This window comes from Odontesthes bonariensis, chromosome 1 (assembly GCF_027942865.1).
Source record: "Odontesthes bonariensis isolate fOdoBon6 chromosome 1, fOdoBon6.hap1, whole genome shotgun sequence".
Classification (NCBI taxonomy): domain Eukaryota; kingdom Metazoa; phylum Chordata; class Actinopteri; order Atheriniformes; family Atherinopsidae; genus Odontesthes; species Odontesthes bonariensis.
Window position 1 is genome coordinate 22,093,836 of NC_134506.1, and position 21,459 is coordinate 22,115,294.

Below are 21,459 nucleotides of genomic sequence, written 5' to 3' on the forward strand. Positions count from 1 at the left end.
ATTTCAACGGACCTACTTGTCATCAAACACATTTAAATAAAATTACCCTTCTGTGTCATGTGCGAGTTTAGCAAGACATTACCGTGTCAAATGTTTCCCCCTGATCAAAACTACATTTGAATGTTGCAATACTGAAATAAAAAATAAAATCAAATAATCCTAAAAAAATGTAAGTTGTAAAGCATAGCAGAGTATCATAACACGTCCAAAAGCTAACAGAACAGTGACAGGTATAAGGAGAGAAAACCCCTGTGCATTGCTTTGTTGGCTAAATTGCGTTTGATTCGTAGTCCTTGCGCGCCACCAGTCGGTGCAAATAAATATAACAGGCATGTTTTTTTTTTTTTTCATTTCGTTTTATTATACAGATCTACTTTGTGGTACAGTATACAAAAAACAAACAAAAAAAAAAGCGTACAAAAACAAACATTGCATGTTCAAAGGAAGTGCACAAAATTCAAACAGACTTTTTGAAAGGCTTGACACCAGATACCTCAAAATTTCAGTTTAAAAATGCTGTGTAATAAATAAATATAAATTACAAAGAATCAAAATGGAAAGATCAGGTAATTCATTAAGGCACACCTTACACCCCAAAATGTACCTCGCAACAACATTATGGCAACTCCCTAAGGACAAAAAACAAGCTTATTTTCCAGCTTAAAAGGAAGCAGCATATCTCCTTTTAATAAGAATCATAAAACAAATGTTCAGCATTTAATTACCCTGCCGCAGAACAGTTTACAAAGATTTAGTTTGAGCTTGGTTACAAAACAAACAAACAAAAAAAAAAAACCGTTGCTGTCGCTGCAGTATTGATTTGAAACAGTAAGCGCCATGGCAATAACTGTGCAATATGAACATTATTGTTTAATACAACACAAAAGAATACCTTGGATGACTCATGACCAGAATGTAACATTATTGCTGAAAAAAAAATGTATGCTGTTCACAAGCCAATTTGGTTAAATAAGGATCCGTCACTAAAAGCTAAAAGAGCCAAAGTGACAGAAAGCCCCCATAGTATTTCTCACATTCAAAATGTCTGCATAGTTTGAACCTTTGACAATTGCTTCTACAGATAAATCACAACCATGAAAATCAAATGCGTTTCTCCAAGAGCATTTTTCCTGACTAAAATGAGCCCTGCCCCCGACAGCAATCAAATGGAGTAGGAATGTTGCAGCTCGTGGCTGCTGCAGCCGAGTTTCTACTTTTCCCTGCAGTTTACACCCGTTTCAGCAGAGCACGATCTGCAGCGATGCAGGCCTCGAGAGGAAGGTGTCTGAGAAAAGTGTGATCAAACCGGTTTAGCGTTTTCAGCACCTTTAAGTCGTAGTGGTTTGCTGCATATTACTTTTTTTCATTTGGATATACCATCAGCCAAAACACTAAATTGACAAAATCCATAAAAGAAGAAAAAAAAAAAAGAGAAGCTTTTCAACATGCAATGTAATTTCATTGGAGACTGTACAAAAGAAATAAATAAGTCTCTTTTGTCATTCGAAGAGGAAGAGGGATGTACTGCATGCATGGTCTAATCATATCTACTCATGTCATTGTGCACAAACTGCTGAACAAATTAAAACGTGTTTTCAAACTCGTGGCACACTTAAACTTTGTATACGTTGGAGGAATAACATGCCTTATATCTACATACATATTAAAAGATCATTACATTTATGAAGGATAGATGTGCTAATGATCCCTGGTGTAAGAAAAAAGCCATTTGTGCATTTGAAAATTAAACAAAAAAAATAATGATCAAACGGACTCGTTTGTACAAATGGAGCATACGACGAAACGTCAACACAAACGCACAAAAGCTGGTATTAGAAGCTTGTGTCTTTCATATGCACGCTTACAGTTTGACAAAAATTATAAAAGGGAACCAAAGAAACCAAGCAGTCCTGATATGCCAGACAGAAAATGACAAAAATATTTACAAAAATCTGATCACTTAATACAAAAATAACCTAAAGCAATTCAGAATCAAAAACTTAATTTCAACAAAATTTGTCTCCTCGTCCTATAAATAACACTAATGCCCAAAAAGTTTTTTTTTTTTTTTTTTTGCTTTTCTATAAAACAAAAGAACTCTATACAAAATTAAAAAAATACCCATATCAAAAAAAATTAAAATTAAAAAAAAAAGGGGGGGGGGTGTTATGTAGACAAACATCTACCTAACTGATCTAACAGTGAGTGGAAATGAGGTCTGCCACTGGAGACAAATCCAGGTGAGTGCTGTGGATAACCCCACAGGAGGATTCAACAAAGACATTCACCAGGTTTCTTTTACGTCTTCTGGAAGCTGTGGAGGAAGTGTGTCTGGCAAGTGTGTGGCCACTTGCGTGGGTGTCAGCGTCTTCTGATTTTTGGAACTGCAGCAGGGCTTAAAAAGGCGGGGATCAATAATCACCTCTCCAAACCGACCCTTGTAGACGATCCCACAGCACACCTTTTGCCTAAGAGGAAATAAAAATAGAGAATTTGAGTTACATCCCATTAAAGAGAGACAAAAGCGTAATTTGTCCTGTGTATGTCTTGCCTTTTCCAGTAAGAACGGTCCAGGAAAGAGAAGATGGAGGGAGTCGAGCGTCTTTGTTTGGACTCAATGTCTGAACCATCATCCGAGTGGTTGCTGTAACTTGGAGACTGGGCAGGAGACACGCTAGAGGTCGTGCTGTGGGCATCTGAATCTGCTTGGAAAAAAGGAAACATTTAAGCCCCACCATGACACTTATTTGGAAGCCATTAAATCACTAAAACAACTGTTAGAAGGCACATTTCGCTGCGATTTTCGGGTCAATTTCGATAAATTGACCCCAAAAAAAATCGCAGCGAAATGTGCCTTCTAACAGTTGTTTTAGCATTTGGTGGACCTATTTTTCCGGACACCGTTGAATAGCAGCAGCAAGACATCCAGCCACTAGGTGGCGATAGTGCGTTGTTTGTGTACAATACAAATCAATGAAGACGGACAATAATGGTAATATAACTTCTCTGGAAACGTATTTCGCGGTGATTTTCGAGCCAACGTATCGCTGTCCACCACAGACCACACGGTGAGTTCCATGTCTTTTCAAACGAAAGTTTAATGCTGTTTTATGATTGTTTGCTTGAGTGGTCATTGACTCAATGCAAAGGTGGGGGGGCTCCAGCAGTGGATACCTAAATGCTCCGTTCAGCACCAAATGTCCAAATTGTGATCAGAACATCTATAATTCACCCCAGACTACCTAAAAACAGGGCTTAATGTGCAAAATGGCGAACTAATCCTTTAAGAATTAGGGGATTTAAGGGAAATAAAAAACATAAATAAACAATAATAATAATGTTTTGCCTTGCCAACACACTCCAAAAAGCCTTGCAGAGCAAATAAAATCTGTGAAACTGAAGTTAAACCAATTGCATTTTTCTAAACGCTGGCTGTTTTTTCAGCCCTTATGTGTAACCGAAGGGAATGGCAGACAGCGCATGCTCAATCCAAAAGAGCCACAAGATGTCACTGCACTCATTTAACAAGGCAGTCGTGTGCCTGAACTGAGATTTACATTAGACAGAATTACATTGTAGGCATTTGCAAACACTTTTTAATTACAGATCATTACAAAACAGAAAACCACTTCTCATTAGTCGTAATTTAAATGTTTTTCAACTACAAGAAATCTGTCCAAAGTACTGGTATGTTAGTGGTTACAAATTTATTTTTATTTTTTTTTAAACTACTTACTTTGTCTCTTTAGCTTGTGAAGCTTCTTTAGCTTGCTTTTCTTCTTCCCATCACTGTTCTTGATCTTCTTGGGTTTAGTCACCTTAAAACCTGGACCAGCTCTGGCATCCACCACCTGAACACAGCAGACAAATTCTGTCAGCAAGTCAACTTTGAACCACTTACATGACAAAAAAAAGACATGACAAGACTTACATGATTCCAGTTCTTCTTGGAGCCATGAGGCAGTTTCTTCCACCTCTTCACCAGTAACACACAGGCATTGCAAATGTCTCCAACACGATCCTCAGACAGCCTTAACAAATCAAGGGAACAAATATACACAAAATTAAAAACAAAAAACACCTTACCCACATGCACACGAGCAACAATGCACTCATCACTGCAACACAAATGAGCTTTTACCCAAAACACAGCCTGAACGTCTCCTCATATCGACTGCTGTCTGTGAAGCGTGAACTGGAGGACTTGGTTTTACAGATGCAACAGCCGTCGTTACTCCGGTAGATCTTTGACTTGTGAAAGCCAAACATACTCTCTCTCTTGGTCAGTGTGTGGAAAGTAGAAAAGAACCCTGAAAAAAAAAAAAAAAACAGTAAGAACACGCGGTTGGTAATCGTCCCAGTGAAATGCACCATGGATGTCTGCAGACAGTTGTGCTTTCTACTCTTGAAAAGGGGGCGGTCCCTACACGCACACATACAGATCCAAGCAAACCATTTGACCTATAATTATAACAAATCCCTCAAGTACACAACTTTTAAGTGTCAGTGTATTCAATATATATAAAAAAAATGCATATACATCCGGAGCAGATTAATTAAATTGAGCAAAAACCAATATATTCGAGCATATTTAGGAATTTAAAGCCAAGTCACGGGAAAATCAAGAGAGCCAAAAAAACAAACAACACTGACGCTACATTAACGTTATAACGGCATGAAACACGAGGCGTTACTACACAAACAAAACTTTAGGAGCACATTAACAAGGTTAATGTTAACAAGATCCCAAACTTTCAGCTCTCCGTGCGGCGAACGTGCGGACAGTTACAGAGATGTTACACCCACAAATGCAGCAACGTTTTTACCGTCGGTAACTATGGTTAGGGTAGTTTATTTTACAAACAAATATGCACGGATAGGAAACAGTGCAAATATGCACAGACGAACACAACGAAGATGTCTGTTATCAGACGTTGTTACGTCGTGGATTTGTTCGAGGTAAAATACTCGAAACAGAAAACGGGCAGCAGCGCTTTCTGAAGTCAAGAAACAAAAAGCTACCAAGCGACTCGTGGGATTATGCGTGCCTAAATAATTATGACTTCACTCATCAGTTAGACACATCCCATACGTGTTTTTAAATTTTTAATAAAGCACATAAAGTTACGAAAAACACATCCTTCCCTTTAAATTCAAACTTTACCCGCTAGTGCGCCAAATATGGCTCATTGTTGTTAGCTGTTAGCATGACTGCTAGCCGATGCTCCGACCCGTACCACGCCACGCTCTCGTTCACTTCCACGTTATCCCATTGTCGAGACGGTAAGTCTTTGTACATTTAGCTCGCAACAGCACGAAACGTACACGTCAAGCTACAACTACTCAACAATATGACCGGTAACCTCAGACAAAACAAGTCAGTAAAAGTCAAATAAATGTAGTTTTTGTATAAAGGAAATAACAGTGTACTTACTGAACAAAAACTTTGAATCTTCGCCGTCTTCTTTTCACGCACTGCGCATGCTCTTACTACGACTGCATACAGCTGTCCATTAGAATACAATTTGCATAAAAAGCCGGAATGAAAGGCCAAGCATGCAATGACCATATAAGGAGTGCAGCCGTTGGGTTTGAACCGAGATTCAACCAATCACTGCTGTCGTCGCGTACTCCTCGGCGGACATGAATGATGGGAGGCGTAGTGAACGAGCGGGAAACCGCGGTGCCGCCATCAGTTGCGAACGGCCCGCTTTTATACTCGAAATCCCATAAACCACCTGGCCCAAGGCTTCAAAGAAAAACAGCTACTCGACATGGCGCCAACGAGTTTGTTTACATGTTCACAGCTGAGAAAGCACATCCAGCAAACGATATAAATGTGTGAACAGTGTGTTAACGCCATTTCAGTTCAATCAGTGCTTTAGTAGGATACAATTATACATATAAACACTTAACAAGTATCGATAAATATTGAGGTATTTCAGTTTTATTCTGATATATCTTGTATGCATTTTAAGTAAACGTTAAATAACCTACCAAAAGTTAACGAAAATGCAGCTTTGATTACACCGACGGCTGCATTAAATCAGTTTGATCTACAATCAATCTGCAAATTATCATGAAATCACTTATTTGCCCTCAAAGAATTTAATACTTTTACCTATAACTCGAAACCGGATAGTTTCTGTCTAGAAACACAGTTTACAATTGATAAGGACAAATTAAACTTGAAAACATTCACGGTTCTTTGCAAAAAAAGAAAACTAAATTAATTTTCTTAGCCAAAAGTGCTCATTCGGCAGATAATTTACTGTAAATCTATTAATGAAGAATCGATAAAGTCTGAAGTCAAGAACGTCCAATGTAACGCATTACAGATGCTTTATTCTTTAATATATTTTTACACTGTACACTGTTGCTCACTTAGTAAACACTACATTACACAGCTATGTTGATAAATGTACAACTGTACTGGAAAAGAAAAATATAGATCTCCCAAGATGCTCATGTGGAGGGGGAAAGGGAGGGGGGGGGTCGTACACAGATGAGTACAACACAGTCATTCCAGATGTTGTTGGCACAGAAAATAAGTCCATCACATATCAAATCTCCTATTCCCCACGGTAAAGTTTCACGTATGAAGCGGAGAAGGGCCCAGTAATATCTCAATTTTGTCTTGTGGATATTGCATAGCAAGGAACAATGATGACCCAAAAAAAATAAAAAAAAATTTAAAATTTAAAAAAAAAAAAAATAAAAATCAGGAGCGGGGGTGGGAGCAGTCTTTTTAGCTCCTTACATCAACACACAGAGTCTACTCTCACCATCACATTGTTTTTAGTTCAGAAAACAGGGCAAATGTAGTGTAAGGGCTGGATTGGTGGGGGGGGTGGGGGGGTCTGGTTGTAGGTATTTACATAAAGGCTGTCATTGTCATCCACTTTGCAAAGAAAGCTGGGTCAAGCATCTCTTGGAGCACTTGTGTCCAGAACACAAGACTTGGTGCATTTTCCTTTATCCAACTGAGTAAACTGTCCATCACTGGATGCAGGTTTGAGCCACACAGTCTTAATATCATGCAAGAGGGACCACTTTCACTGCTGAAGGTATTCCATGTAAAAGATTTGCATACATGTACTTTTGCCAGGAGGAGGCTCAAACTAATCTGCCTTTTTATTCCTATGTAGGTGTCACTCACTCTACAAGCCTCCCTGCCATACACATACTTATAAAGCATACTTCTACATCATTTGCTTTAAGCTCTGCATTATGACATTGAAACTGGAGTTGACAACAGAGCAAGCAACTTTACTGATTTAACAAAATAATACTGTGTTCATCTGAAAATATATTAACACTTTTAATCTTCGCTTTCCCTTAAATATAGCCGTTATCAGCAGTTCACAACAGCAATGAAAATATTTAGCTTTCAGTGAGACATAGCACAAGATCATCATCAATAATGTGAAAATCATGGTTCAGAATAGAAAACATATTTTCAACATCTAATGGTCATCTTGAGGATAAAAATAACAACGTATCTTGAAAGGCTCATTGCACTCAATATATGGCAAATGTGACAGTAGCTTTAGTATAAGCCAGAAAATGTCCTTTGTTCAAGTCTGTTCCTGCATATAAAAAATTCAGTTGCCCCTCTTAGTGGTCCCCGGTGATCTTCCCGTTCAGGTATGACTGGTGGAAGGCGGTTCGGTTTAGATACCAACACCTTTGACTAGCGAAGCTTCCAGGGTGATGTTAAACTCCTGCAGAGTCTGTAGTACTCTGATCAGAGAGTTTACCAGTGAGCGGTCTTTAATCAGTGCAGTGTCCTCGTACATCTGATTGGTGATTGGACAATCTGCTAACAGAGCGATCCAGTGATGCAGCAAATGGTCCCTGAGAGAGGAGGACACAGACACAAGTGGAGTCAACAAAGCAGCTTCACATCACAGTCGCCTGTTGTGTCTTTTTCTGCGTTCACAGGATTTAAAAGGTAAAACAATTAAATACTGGATGTTCAGATCACCGTCAGGTGACACCACAACAGGGAAGACAGATCTGAGTGTCCCAGTGTACCCACTCTGATGACTGAATCCACAGTCAAATGTTAACAATGTTCACTACACGTGGCGTGTGAGCGAATGATGCCTGCCCACCTTGCACCCAGACAGACGAGCATCTGGAACTTTCCGTCCTTGCCGATGTTTCTGGACGTGCTGTTGATGGCGCGCATGAAGCGGCAGAAGTGGCGCACTCTGGTTTGCCAGTTTTCATCCGGAGTCACCTCCCGCTGCTCTGCACTTTCAAAGTACACTTGTGCCTTTTCTGTCAAAGAGCAAGATTAGCAAAAAAAGACGTGCTCATTTCACACTTCAGCCCACGATCACGTTAACAAATGATTGACTTGAGGTCTGACTGCTTAATACTATCAATACTTGTAGTGTTTGATGCAAAAACTATGAATGTTAAGTCCAACTTTTTGCTTTTGAGGCTTTTAATTTAGCCTACGACTGTCCTGAACTGTTGAAAGTGTTCCGCTTTGAAATCTTTTCATATATGTTTTATGTTGTTAAATGCTGTTGTGTTCCGTCTTGAGATTCTCTTTTGCACCTCAGAGCCATTGTAGATTGACCTGCAGGTTGTTAGTGTTTGAGAGGGCTTGCAGTCCTTACCCAAAAAGTCCCAGATGAAGACATTTTTAAAGAGTCGAGGTGACTTAAAACCGTGCTGGAAAACTTGCTCCAGAGCCCAAACAAGGCCGTACTCCCCGCAGAGGAGAAGGGTCAGACTGCCTCTCTGTGGACAGAACAAACGCAAGCAGATCAAATTGATTTCAACTTAACTAAAAGCCACTGATTTCTTACAGATGAAAAAGTAATGGAAAACCTTTCTTGACTCATTTGTATACCCCCCACATCTACCCAATTATAATACGATCTTCCAAATAATTTGCATTGAATTCAATAAAAACAGCACCATCTTTTGATATCACACTGGAAATGTGAACTGAATGTAAAAACTCATGAGAGGCATGAGGGCAAACCAACACAGGTTTGTAATATGACAGAAACACTACATATGGCTGTGTAAAGTTAGTAAAAGACAGTCTCACACACACACAACACAGTGTAAACTGCACTTTATCATCTTTTGTTTGTAGCAGCCTCCTTTCATTGTTATGTGGGAGCAACAGTGAGGGGGGATTTCCCTGTAAAAATCCTTTGTACTTGAACTAAAATGAATGACTCTTAAAGCCTGTGATCAAGAGTTAAGTTACAAAGCATTAAAATGGATCCTTCATGGGCATTTCCTTTGAACTGAGGGTATCACTCCACCTGCTTAGTGTGCAATAATTATCAGTGTTGATATTTTATACCAGTCCACTGAAGAAAGGAGATAAACAGGCATCCTTCCTTGCCTGAGAGAATATTCAAGAAGTTTGTTTTCAAAATCCAGCCTCAGTTCTCCTCCTTTGTATCTGCACACTGCGTGTATCTGCGTTTCGTTTCTGAGGGACTTTGAGGCCACACAGCTGCTTTTTCTTCATTTCTGATAAATAATAGAACTGCATGTTTGGGCCTGTCTAGACTGTCGTCTCTCACCTCCTTCTCAGGCTTGTGGAAGTGCTTCACAATCCCGTTGATGGCCTCTCCCACTCCCTCCTGGATCTGACCTGTGTTTAACTCTGGATACGAAAAAAAGAGATGCTCTGAGTCAACACAAGAAGACACGGGGAGGAAAAACCCAGCTTACCAGGGTTGTATCTGTTTGTCATTGTGTTTTCTCACTCATGCATTCATGGTGTTTTTGTTCTTTTTTTATGGTATTTGGGTATTTATACTTATTCCTGGGTATGCAGGTATTTAGTACAATGCTTGGAAGAGAAAATAATCAAATGTATACTTTATCTGGATGACTAATAGTTATGTAGATGAGAAACTAACTTGGTTTGCTGCTTGGAGAGATGGTAACAAATCTTCTCATCATCCCTGGAGACTGCTGCATCGGGGGTGTGCGGCACATCCTTTCATCGTTCTCAGAGGTGGGGGTCATCAGCTCTCCCACCAGTATCCTCTCCAGACTGCCATCATCCACACCCTTACCCAGCCACCGGCCACACGGAAACCTGTCATCAAGCACGTTGAGTTATTTCTATTTTTTTTTTTTTTTTTACAACTTTCCCCTCGGAAGCAACCCAGGCGGATTCACCCCGTGAGGCTGGCTTACTTGTAAGTGTGCCCTGTGATCTCGTTGCGGACCACCACGCACTCCACAAGCCACTTTGCGTAGAGTCCGCTGTTATCGTGACCCATCTGCACTGTGGTGAGCTTGCCCAGGTTCTGGCACTGAGACAGAGGGAAACACACCGACGTCAAACACCCAAACCAAAAGAACATTGACAAGACGTCAGAGGTCATGTTGTTTTCAGGACACGTCTTGATTTATGCAGGTTATTGTCATTTGCACAGTTCCGGTCTTTATGCTCATCTATAATTTGTCGACTAAAAAGAAAGAAAATTATTCAGATGATGAAGGTTTTAACCAACACTTCAACAAACTTCCTTTGAAACATGGTGAGAGTTAAAATGATCATCTGAGTTGTCCGTTGTAAACACGACGCTGAACACTTTTTTACTCCCACCTTCAGCTGTACTATGAAGTAACGCTGGGTTAGTTACATAGTTGGCTCTTAGCGACTGGTGTTTTCTTTCCCCGTTAAACTGTCACTACACAGAAGGCACAGCCTCTGCTGACTGCTCACTGCGCTCTGCTTTTGCTGCGTGTTTAGCTGCCCATCTGCATTTTGGAGCTTGTTACACAAAGACTGTAGTCATGGGCGTTAAAGGAAGAAAGTAGACTGGAAGCCGAAGCCAAAACCGAGCTCCGGGTGGCAGCTATGTGTGTATAACATAACTGACTCCAGAGCTGTTATACAGATGTAGTAGACAGCTGTATCGCTCCACTTAAGAGGTTGATTGTGTGAAATGAGTGGGACATAGAAAACTTGCCAGCACATTGAGAGACTTTATTGTAGCATTGTCATTGGGTTAGTTGTGTTGTGTGGTTAGTTATCATGATCAGTGATAAGTAAAGAAACCCACTCTGTGGAACTGTCCTTCACAACAAATTTGCTTAACACAAACCTCAAAAGTGATCTCCAGGGTGTTTCTGGGCACCTGCAGGACCCCGGTCTCTGCCAGCTCACCAGAAACACAAACCCAGGGGTTGGCTGTGAACATGGAGCCACCCAGCTTCTTACTGGGAACAACCACTACGTGATAGGGGATCACTGGGAGACAGGGAGAAAAGAAATGTGAAGATAAAAGTGTGTGTGTGCGTGTGTGTGTGTGTGTGTGTGTGGGGGGGGGTGGTTGTTTGTGGGCTGTGCGGTCAGACCGGCGTTAAAACATCACTCACTGATGGTGGTGAAGACGTTGGTGAAACAGAAGTAATCCACAGCATTAAAGGACAGGAGGTGGTAAAGGAACTGCTCCTTCTCATCATCACAGCGCAGGAAGGCGTAGCGCTTGTACAGTTTTCTGAAAGGAAGAAATAGATTTATCAAGAATGGCAAACAATCATCATCAGACCTGCAAAATAAAACTACTTGTGTTTTTTTTCAAAGACCAGAGCCGTTTTCATCAGCTGCATTTGACCGAAGATCAAACTGGGACAAAGGGACAACAAAGTGTTCGCTCTTTGGTAGACGTGGTGACACTATGAGGTCATAAAGGCAGACAGAAATCCCCCCCCAAAGCATTTTACCACTCAGATATCAATTATGAACAAGGCTGTGAATCATTAATGCCGTGTGGACGACAATGTGCTGCTTAATGTATTCTAAATGTCTAGATCACACACACGAGACAGACATTCCTGCACAAGCAGAGAGAGTAGGTCAAAACAAGAACAATGTTACAGCGTTACAGTGGCCGCTGAAAGTGTGGCAGCGTGTTGCTCTGCTCACTTTGTAAGCTCGTGGTCTGAGAGCAGCTGCTTCAGGTGTCTGGAAAGCAGCTTCTTCTCCATCGAGAGGCGGACCCAGGCTCTGGCTTTGCCCACGTCCGTCTTGATCTCACTGATATTCTGAATGTGTCTGAAAATAACGGAAAACAAACGGGTTCTGAGATCAGCAGAGGAGAGAAAAACTTATATGACAATAAAATCATTACAGGAGTGATAAAATACTTCTGGTTTATTGTTTAAAGTCCATTTGTATAGACTAACACACAGGGTTGTTTATAAATTCATACGTCATTACATCTTTTTTTTGTCCAAAATAGTGAATAAAGGAGCTCACACATTTTCAGAAGGCAAAGTGACTTGTGTTGCCTACTGGCAGCATAAATCAAAACAATATTTATTTCACAGAGACATTAAACTACTCCAACAAGTTTCTTTCAGCTACTTATAAAGAAAAAAATACCTCGAATACACATCAGATATCAAAACTGTTGACAACAAATGGGAAATCTGTGTAAATCTACTAACAACACGAGAGACTCCAGGACGAGTGTTTCTCTGAGACTTAATTACTTATACTGTCGGAGTCCAACACCACCCTGCTCTCGTCACCGTTAGACCAAAGAGAAGTCCCAGTTTGCCTCTGTGTGGTATTTCAACCACAGCGGGCTCCCGGAGTGTGCGTGTGGGTCGCCTGTCATCGCTCCGAGCCACTATCATGTCTATGATGTCCAGACACATTCCCTTCCACTCCACCTGTGCCATACGCCCACCACATCTCCCCCTCCCTGTCTCCTCCCTCGCTCAGACCGAGTAACCCAGATTTCTACACTGGTTATCTCCATGGCAACAGTAAGAAACATGTAGTTTCTGCTGTTATTATTAGCTCTTCCCACAGCAACTCTCTGATGTAGGCCTTCTTTTGAACTGATTATTAAAAGTCATTACAGGAGGCCGACGTCTGAACCAGTGTGAGTTTATGATCGGGCAGTCAGAGGTTTACATGAAAGTGGAGGAGGGTCCATCTTTCAACAGAGCATAGCTGTGCGTTTGTGTCTCGAAGTGACACACCCCCCCCTGCCTCTGCCTTCCTGGCCTCTCAGTCAGGCTGGTGGGGGGTCTGGTAATTAGGCTGGAAGTAACACGGTGCTACACACGGTCCCACTCGACGTCTTCTCCACACGAGCCCAGACTCCCCAGCCCTGCCTGCTTGAAGTAGGTAACATGACAGCTCGGGCTGTCATCACAGGCACGCAGATGCCGAGGCATGCAGGTGCACAGGACACTCAAGGAAGACTTATTGTTCAGTCAATAAAAGCACATCCGAGTCAGTTCATGCACCAGGTTGGACCTCGGGGGCTGGAGTGGTCACATCGTGTATCTGGAGCAACTTCAGCTGCAAGCTGCCTCCTCTGTATTTGTCCATATTTGCATATCTCACCGTCTCAAGTATTGCCCTCTTTTGCCATCATTTGATCTCATTGTTTTTATTGTTTTCTTATGGTTACGTTTAATATGAAATATTCAGTATATAGTCTGTATTAAAGTGGTTTACTGGATCGTTTAATGCGTTAGTTAATTTAGAAAAGAATGTCAGTCACAGTGGACAACACAGCAGGATCACTTCACACTTTTGTTTTTCTAGATAAATAACAGTAACAAACCAGTTAAACGTGAAGCGTCTGTAGTTTTTAATGTAGATTTATTGTGTTTCTGTAAGTCTTAGGCTCTGAAATATTTGTTGATAATTGTTTTTGTTTTGATTTATTATTCTATAGAAAACAACAAGTTAAATGTGCACAAGAGTGACTCACATACATCTAGGAAACAAGATGGCTTTGCCTGCCAGGACCACAGACTTTGTAAATCACTGCAAATTAAATTATTTATTTTATTGCTTTCTGGAAATTTATTCCATGCGAGACCTAATACGTTCAATCTGGAAATCAGAGGAAAGCGCTGCTACACAGTAGCAAAAAAAACTAAACAAAATCAAACCTCTGTAGTGAACAAGAAATTAGAAAAAAGAACAAAAAAAGTTTCTCTGTTTAAAGTTGTTGACAACTTCAAACAGAGAAACTCAGTGTGAAAAGCTTTTCACAGGAATACATTTCAGTTGCTGAACCAAAATAGACAAATGTGACGTAAAACGCCAATTATTCTGCATTCTAGTCAAAATATTTTCGTTCATTGTTGCATTGTGTCCTCTGTATGTGTCCTAAGAAGTGCAAATATCTAAATAATAAATAAGAAAGAACTGGGTTCTATTAAATGATCCATACACCCGATCATACTTTCAGTAGATTGGTTTGCAGGTCTGCCACAAGGGGGCAGTATTATCCTAACATACATTAGTCCAGTGTTGACAAAAGGCTAAAACTACTGTACGTTCACACAGTGCATTAACGGGCAATAAGTGTCCATTATTCTTATACCGATGTTCACATTACCACAGTGTTTCTCACCTCATGTCCTGGATCAGGGAGATTCTAAGAGGGGGCATGGCTGATCCACCACCATCAGATTTCCGTCTCTCAGTGTCATGGATGAAGCCTGATTAAAAAAAACAAAAAACAAACAAAGTGTCATCGCCTGAAACGTCACCCATCAGTAAACTGATTGGGATCACTCGGTGAAATGATGCCAGGATTCACCTGGAGGTCCCAAACCGCCGGGGGTTGCACTCTTCTTCTCTTTGCTGTCCTGATAGTGCAGCAGGTGGGACCACAAGGCAGATTTACCCTGAAAGAGAAAACACACGGCAGTGCCATTATGCGCTCTCAGAGTAGCACACGTCATCTTGCTGTTGGGGTTGGATGCCGCGCAATGTGACCGTTGTTCAGAATGAACAGCTTAATTTCTCCTGACCTGTTTAACCTGCAGCCCGTGGCTCCAGATCCTCTCCAGCAGGTCACAGAGGCTCGCAATCAGGGTGTTCTCCTCGACCCCCGTGATGCTAACCTCTCCGTGACCCAACTCCACAGCCTCCCGACCCATCTTTTCTACTAACATACGCTTTGTCTGCAGATGTAAAAAAAAAACAAGCACACATCATAGATCAAATAAATCAAAGTAACAACACTGGAGCTTTATTTTGTTCTCTACTTTGCCCACTTCAGATGAGCCCTGCCCCGATATTCCCCTTTCTGTGGCAGGAAAAGTAACACTTTATTTTTACAGTATTCCAGTACTTTATTGCCATTTCCATGAATGAATACTTACCTTTTTTTTTTTTTTTTTGGTGGCTTTGAGCCGTTTACTGTTGGCTTAAATAGTATATTTTCATAAAAATGAAAGATGCTGTTTAAGCCAACCAGGAAATAGTCATATAAATCAGTTTGTTCTTTATTAAAGCAGTAACCTTCATACATCAACCCACTTTGACATCTTAAGCCCAATTCGCACGGGATAAGTATTACCTATGGACCCCCCGTAATTCGGAATAATTGCGGAGAATGTCTGAGTTCTTAGTCTTGTGCGAATGCGCCATGTCCGTGATTTGTGGGGTAATAATTCCGCCGCGAATTACCTACTGTATTTCAGCGAAACACAGACGTCCTGTGGTAATTTAAGTCCCGTCTGAACGCACACCTGTGTGTTCAACCTATATGTACAACCAGGTACAACGGGGCAAAACAGGAAGTTACGACAATTAAGGAATATCCGCTCATGATGTCTGTGATTTCAGTAAATTACAGACTTTTGCTTGTCCCGTCCGAATGCGCCACAAAAAATTACAGAGGTGCGGGGGTAGTTGTGAATTACCAGTGATCCATAGGTAATACTTATCCCGTGCGAATTGGGCTTTAGACACCCTTTCAAAAAAGGCTTTGTAAAGCCTACTCTGCAGAGTTTGAAAGCATCCAACTGAAAAAAAAGTTTGACAAAATTGTCTGAACCGGACAGAAACACCAAATATTTCAAGAGACCCTTTGAGAGCTCAAAACTTAGTACTGATCAGAAGTGATCCCCATTTGCCATCATGATCATCAAAGAACCGCTTTGGTCAGGTGCCTCAGAAGCAATGATGACACACAAACACTCTCACATCGCATCAAGCTTACGAGCAAGCGAACGTCGCAGACGGTTTTAATCGCTTTTAGACTATAATAAGTAGTGACGCCTGCTTATGATCAGCAGCACCTTAACACCTTATTCAAATTATACAGTGTGGCACGGCAAATGTCACAGCAGAAGTGATTAACCAGAGCAAAGTCAAACACAAACCTTGTTCCTGCACTCCTTCAGCAACCCTTCAACAAATTTCCAGTTCGTCTGAGCGATAACAGAAGGGGACAGGTTGGACAGTTTAGGCTGTCTGATGGTAGTTCCCAAGTTTCTGGCTTCCTGGATGTACTTCTGACGAAAGATAGAGAATTCAGTCAGCAAAAGTAAGATTTTTCTGAGTAAAGGCTGCTACATTTACAAGGGTCTAACTACAGCTGGTGAAGCCTCAGAGCTGAGATACCAGAGCCACAAGTGTTTATTCACAGTTTGCTCAACAGTCTTAATCGTCTTCGCTGTTGTCAACTAGTGGTCGACAAGTCAGACTAAACAATAAAGCCGAAGGACTCGGTAAAACAAGAAATGGTAATCACACAACCTAACAGAGCAGTTGCAGTGTTCATTAGCACAAATCAAAATCTGTCTGGGTTTTAGCAAAGTGACATGGACTATCAGCTAAAGCTCAGCTGCTGAAGGTTGAGGAGGCAGAGGGAGGTAAAGACCACATGCGTGGACAGGTCATGTGGTCTGCGGTCTACCAACACATACCGCGTCCACAGTCACCGACTTTAGACAGGGCTTGAAGGACTGCAGAGTCCAGTAGTAGTCAAGAAACAGCAGGAGCTGCAGCTCCGGAAACAAACACTCTACATGCTGAGAGTGTGTAAGCGTGAGCGCAAGAAAGGCAGAGAAACAGAGACAAAAAAAAAAGAAAATAAACAAAGAAAAAAAGCACACAAACCAGATGTGTGAGGGCAGGTGGGGGGGGGGACAAGAAAAGTCAAAATAAAGCAAATAAACAAAAGGGCAAAGACAAAATGAGCAAACAAAGCTCAGGCAGTCTGTATGAATGAGGTGTGAGGAGAAGCCTCTGTGGGGATCTCTCACCTCTCTCTGGTCATTGTCTAAATAAAGGTGCTCAGCGTGTTGCTTCTGTCGATCCCTCCTCCTCCACTGAGCAGGAGCACTTCTCTTTGCCCATCTGTGGCACAAAGCAACACACCTCTGATCAGCTTCAAGCTCAAGCTCAATACAGACAACAAGGTTTTTCCTTCAAACTAATATAAACCACGATAATGTGACGTATTCACTTGTTGCTGGTGGGCCCAGTGGAGAGCACATCTGACTGCAGTCGGGGGAAGAAACCCTGCTCGTAGCGGCCCTGACCGATCTTCATGTCCAGCAGGTGGGGGTGCAGGGCGGTGTGGTCAATCTTTAACACTCTCATCTCAATGGCTTTCTCTGCAGAGGAGATGACAAGACACATTCATAAGTTCCATTCAATCAAAAGTCCCAATGCTTTAATGCTCAAGCAAAGCAGCCTGGCCTTAAGGTTTGGGCAAAATCTAAATATTAACCATCACAGTTTACATCCGGTCATGAAGCCTACGTGTTGTCCAAACATCTATTTCCACATATTCACGACTGTTAAGGGGCTTTAAGCAGTGTTTAACAGAGCCATCCATCCAGTGCCAAGCATCAGTAAAAAGAGGCAACACGTCGAGCGGTCCAGACTCTATGCATCTCATGGTAGGAGGCAGAGTAATTTGTTTTTTTTTGTCTTTTCATCAATCATCTGCCTACTATTCTTGGGTTTTCTCAAGACTGAATAATCTGAATGATTATGACCACGCTTATTCAGTTTGAGGCTTGACAACTGAAGAAAAGAGAACATCTCGAGATCAAAAAGACAAAAAGAACCACTTCCTGCAAAGCACCCACAGCCAAAAGAGGCAACAGAACAAAAGCCCAGAATAGACTTTTTCATCAAAGAAACCAGCCAAGAGTCCTCCCTAAATGCTGCTTTAGACGGTGACATCCAATGCCTCATCAGCAGCACGCCCACATACAGACTGGGCTGTATTAACAAAAGAAACCACGAGGTGAAATGAATTAAAAAGACTTCAACAAGGATGCCTCGTATATACGAAAGACTAAGATACAGATAAAAAAAAAGAGAGGCGAGAACACAGCATGAAAACAGTGGAAAAGCAACTATAAACACTCATCATAACCCATTCACCTGCTTGCTTCAAGTCATCAGATGTGCCGAGTTACCAAGAGAGAACAAACCTCCATGTTTGCCAGAAATTCTGACAGCGAATCAAATGTTGAACTGGATTTCTAAGGTTTCATTTTTAACTTTAACATGAAAAGTACAAGAGAGGTTTAACCAAAGACACCTTTTTTGTTGTTGTTTGTTTTAATTTCTCCAACACAAAGCTCTTAAAAAATGCACTGGGCTGATCTTCAACCCTTACCTGCTTCTTCGATGTTGGTGCATTTTTGGTACATGGAGGTGCGCAGCGTTGGCGTGCGGACGTTCAGCATGCGGATCTTATCCACACGGGAGTCAAACACCCTCAGTGTGTGCTCCTTCTCTTCGTCATCGTGACAGAGGATCTTACTGTCGATGAAGGAGGCAAACATCTGGGTCTCCAGGAAACGTGACAGGAAGGGCAGGTAGGGTTCTGGCTGGTCAGACAGGAAGGAGGCCTGCGCACAGACAGAAATGTAAAGGGTGGCATTCGGGGTCATATAATACGGAAACTGCTGCTCACTCTGTTACTGCAGTATCTGAAGCAATCTACCTTGTCAAAGTTCTGCATCTGGTCTCGATTGGTGAACCAGGACTCTTTGTCGTGGCTGGGCTGGATGACGAACACCTCATAATCCGCGAACATCTGGGTGAATCGATTGGCGAAGACCTCGCGCACCTGGATGTTGAGCTGGTGCATCTTCAGCTCCTCCTCATCACACTGAGCCCGAGCGTCCTTGTTGCTGCTGGCGTCCTCTCTCACCTCCAGCTGATGTGCACAAACATTGAAATAATGCCACTTGTATTGCTGCTGGTTTTTGATCAAGTGCAAATCATGAATAAAAACGCTAAAGAAAGGGTAGAACAAAAGGGAGGAAGGCTTCAGAGGGAAGTCTGATAAAGAGAAAGGCATCTTTGGTTCGTGTCAAGTTATGAGCCATCACAGGCTGCTGATGAAGCTGCAGGGTCATGGGAAAGGAAGTGAAGGACGTGTCTTTTGATTTATGACCCACATCATATTTCTCTTTTTTTTTTGCTGGACGTGGAGACGAGGGGGCTGCAACAACAGCACAGACCTGCCTCTGGTGTAGAACCTTAAAAACTGTTCACACCACCCAGGAGAGTTTCCAAATCACTGCTCCGTTTCTGTAACACAGCAGTGATTTGGAAACAAGAAAGTTTAGGCAAGAATATTTACACATACGGTGTGACCTTGTGGCTGGTGAACTATATGCAGCTGATGATGTGACAAGCAGTTCAAGGAGAGCTAATGCTGCTCACAAGTGCCTAAGCTGATTAGACTGTACACGTAGAGACCCGCTCAATCCTCCATCTATGCAGTGACTATTTCATTATGTAATTTACCACTTGCCAAATGCTAAAAATGGATAAGAGGGCGTGCAGACGTCGACTACAGCCAGTGTCCGTTAAGTCTGTCATCTGGCTGTGAAATATCTAGCAGCAGCTCTTCATAGCCCAGGTTAATGGTCTCATTGTCTTTTTTGTGCATTTAGCGTCACTATTGGTTTTGGGTGAATGGTTGTTTGTAACTTTACAGGTCGCAAATCTGGCAAATAATCTCCAAATCACCTTATTTTACTGTGGGACCAAGCCAAATTGTGGTGTTTGGCTCCCCAACTAGATGCACACTGAAACGCAGTTGGCTAAATATATGAAGTGAAGCGCCTTGTGTCGTTGAACCATATCAGATTTCCTTCAGGTGACGAGAAACTACCCTGAAGATGTATAAAGTGACTACAGTTGTGCATTATTTGGACAAATCTGACTGCAGTCAATGGGCCTTTTCACACTGCCAGTTCAGTGCAGGACTGGAGGCGTAATGCAGGGGATAAAAATCTCAAAACATCTTCAAGACTCCACTCTGCTGTGTGACCCTGTAACTTCCTCCTGTTCCATCAACATGATGGGAGGACAGCGATCATAGAAACTTCCAAATGAAATAATCATTTACGTGGAAAAATCTGAAAAAAAGATATGAACCCTACATAGTTTGTGCATAGAATTTGCACAACTTTCTGTTAGTTATGATTAAGGATGATGAAGGATGAAGGAAGGCTCCCCCTTTTGTTCCTTGGGTCTTACTGCAGTGATGACAGCTGAGGATGAAATAAACCAGTTGAATATGAACACAAAAAAGCCCTGTACCATAATATCCACTGAATTCATTTCCTGTTGGCCAAAATCCATTTTCTTACACACATTTGCATTCAAACTAATTGCTTAATGATACGTTTTCTAACGGCTTATATTGAGACTCCACTTTCAGTTATTCACATCATCAGTGTTGGTGACGCTCCTTTATTTTTTGCCAGTCACAACACCGACATACTGCAGTTTGCTGTATGTAAAATAAATGAAGAACTAAATCAAGCCCCGCAACATGATACACCATCATTTGTGCAGCCCATTCCAAATTCATGAGATGACATCATCTCTCACCTTCTCCAGGCTGACACCTGTCCTCTTGACCAGAGCCTGCAGCCTGGCGATCGTTTCGTTCTCTCTCAGCAGGTAGGAGTTGAGCGGCGAGGCCAGGTTGCCGTTTCGCTTGTCAGACACCATATCAACAGATCGGAAGCTCCGGTACTTGGCCTGGCTCTCGCTGGAATGGATATTTCCCTCTGGAGACACGCCAAAGGACATGAGCACCTCCGAGATCTCCTGAATGAACTCCAGTTTGTTGGGAAACTGGGGCAACTCCTCCGGCAGTTCAATGAAGTGATTATCAATGTCCACAAAACACAAATTAGCCTGGAAGAAGAAGAAAACAGCGCAAAGAAAATGAACAACGACAGTAATGTGTTCGGCTCAACGCACGCCAAGCAGAGGAAAAAGGTTTCATCTGAGGTGGAGGCGCTAATGCCAACAACGTGAACAAATCCTCATGATATCATCAGAAAGCCTTTTTTAATGTCACAGTAGATTTGACAGTTGGACGTCAGACATTATATCACACCTTCAACACTCTTGTGTGTAAACTGGGAGGCAAAAGCAATTGCTGCAAATAAGCTGTCAAACAAGTTGAGATGACACGTGCTGACAGCGACTGACTGACTTGAACCTTGTACATTGAGGGCACTGTGTAGGTTAAATATTAAAAGACTTGGGTTCAAATTATCTGGAGTAACTAGACACCCCAAAGACACTATAAAATGCTGCCAGAGGAAGACTGAGAGGAAGGGAAAGCCGCCCTTCAGGGTTTGTGTCAGCGGTGCAACCAATGCTTTGGACAACAAAGTGTAAATAATTCA

At 41.9% G+C, this 21,459-nt stretch overlaps 2 protein-coding genes across 5 annotated transcripts in view; both read right to left on the minus strand.

Moving 5' to 3' along the window:
* Positions 1–397: 397 nt before the first annotated feature.
* sinhcafl (SIN3-HDAC complex associated factor, like) lies at positions 398–5,504 on the minus strand. Of its 3 annotated transcripts, none has more exons than XM_075471029.1 (6): positions 5,435–5,504; positions 4,142–4,310; positions 3,932–4,031; positions 3,737–3,851; positions 2,552–2,702; positions 398–2,468 (listed from the first exon to the last, which is right to left on the minus strand). In XM_075471029.1, the coding sequence occupies exons 2-6, from the start codon at positions 4,267–4,269 to the stop codon at positions 2,285–2,287; spliced, it is 678 nt and encodes a 225-aa protein (XP_075327144.1). In that variant the 5' UTR covers positions 4,270–4,310; positions 5,435–5,504; the 3' UTR covers positions 398–2,284. The 3 variants fall into 3 exon arrangements, with proteins under 3 accessions (XP_075327144.1, XP_075327134.1, XP_075327138.1); XM_075471019.1 differs by having other exon boundaries at positions 2,552–2,705; XM_075471023.1 differs by lacking the exon at positions 5,435–5,504 and adding an exon at positions 5,165–5,293 and having other exon boundaries at positions 2,552–2,705.
* An 821-nt stretch (positions 5,505–6,325) lies between these two features.
* The window catches only part of dennd5a (DENN/MADD domain containing 5A), a 30,584-nt gene continuing 15,450 nt past the window's right edge, over positions 6,326–21,459 (minus strand). For both annotated transcript variants that reach the window (XM_075460237.1, XM_075460227.1), the window contains 18 exons: positions 20,648–20,959; positions 18,741–18,956; positions 18,411–18,645; positions 17,241–17,391; positions 17,038–17,131; positions 16,153–16,284; positions 14,794–14,946; positions 14,580–14,667; positions 14,391–14,478; positions 11,930–12,058; positions 11,380–11,501; positions 11,106–11,251; positions 10,189–10,307; positions 9,906–10,087; positions 9,564–9,646; positions 8,634–8,757; positions 8,118–8,286; positions 6,326–7,857 (listed from right to left, as the gene is read on the minus strand). In XM_075460237.1, coding sequence (XP_075316352.1) covers positions 7,674–7,857; positions 8,118–8,286; positions 8,634–8,757; positions 9,564–9,646; positions 9,906–10,087; positions 10,189–10,307; positions 11,106–11,251; positions 11,380–11,501; positions 11,930–12,058; positions 14,391–14,478; positions 14,580–14,667; positions 14,794–14,946; positions 16,153–16,284; positions 17,038–17,131; positions 17,241–17,391; positions 18,411–18,645; positions 18,741–18,956; positions 20,648–20,959 — 2,727 coding nt within the window. In that variant the 3' untranslated portion in view covers positions 6,326–7,673. The remainder of the gene's footprint in view (positions 7,858–8,117; positions 8,287–8,633; positions 8,758–9,563; positions 9,647–9,905; positions 10,088–10,188; positions 10,308–11,105; positions 11,252–11,379; positions 11,502–11,929; positions 12,059–14,390; positions 14,479–14,579; positions 14,668–14,793; positions 14,947–16,152; positions 16,285–17,037; positions 17,132–17,240; positions 17,392–18,410; positions 18,646–18,740; positions 18,957–20,647; positions 20,960–21,459) is intronic.

Excerpts from the sequence above, each read along its gene's own strand:
- sinhcafl (XM_075471019.1), bottom strand. The coding sequence starts at position 4,269 with ATGTTTGGCTTTCACAAGTCAAAGATCTACCGGAGTAACGACGGCTGT. Across the intron at positions 2,706-3,736 it reads TCACAAGCTAAAGAGACAAA|CAGATTCAGATGCCCACAGC; the intron begins GTAAGTAGTTTA and ends CTTTTTTCCAAG. Across the intron at positions 2,469-2,551 it reads GACCGTTCTTACTGGAAAAG|GCAAAAGGTGTGCTGTGGGA; the intron begins GCAAGACATACA and ends ATTTCCTCTTAG.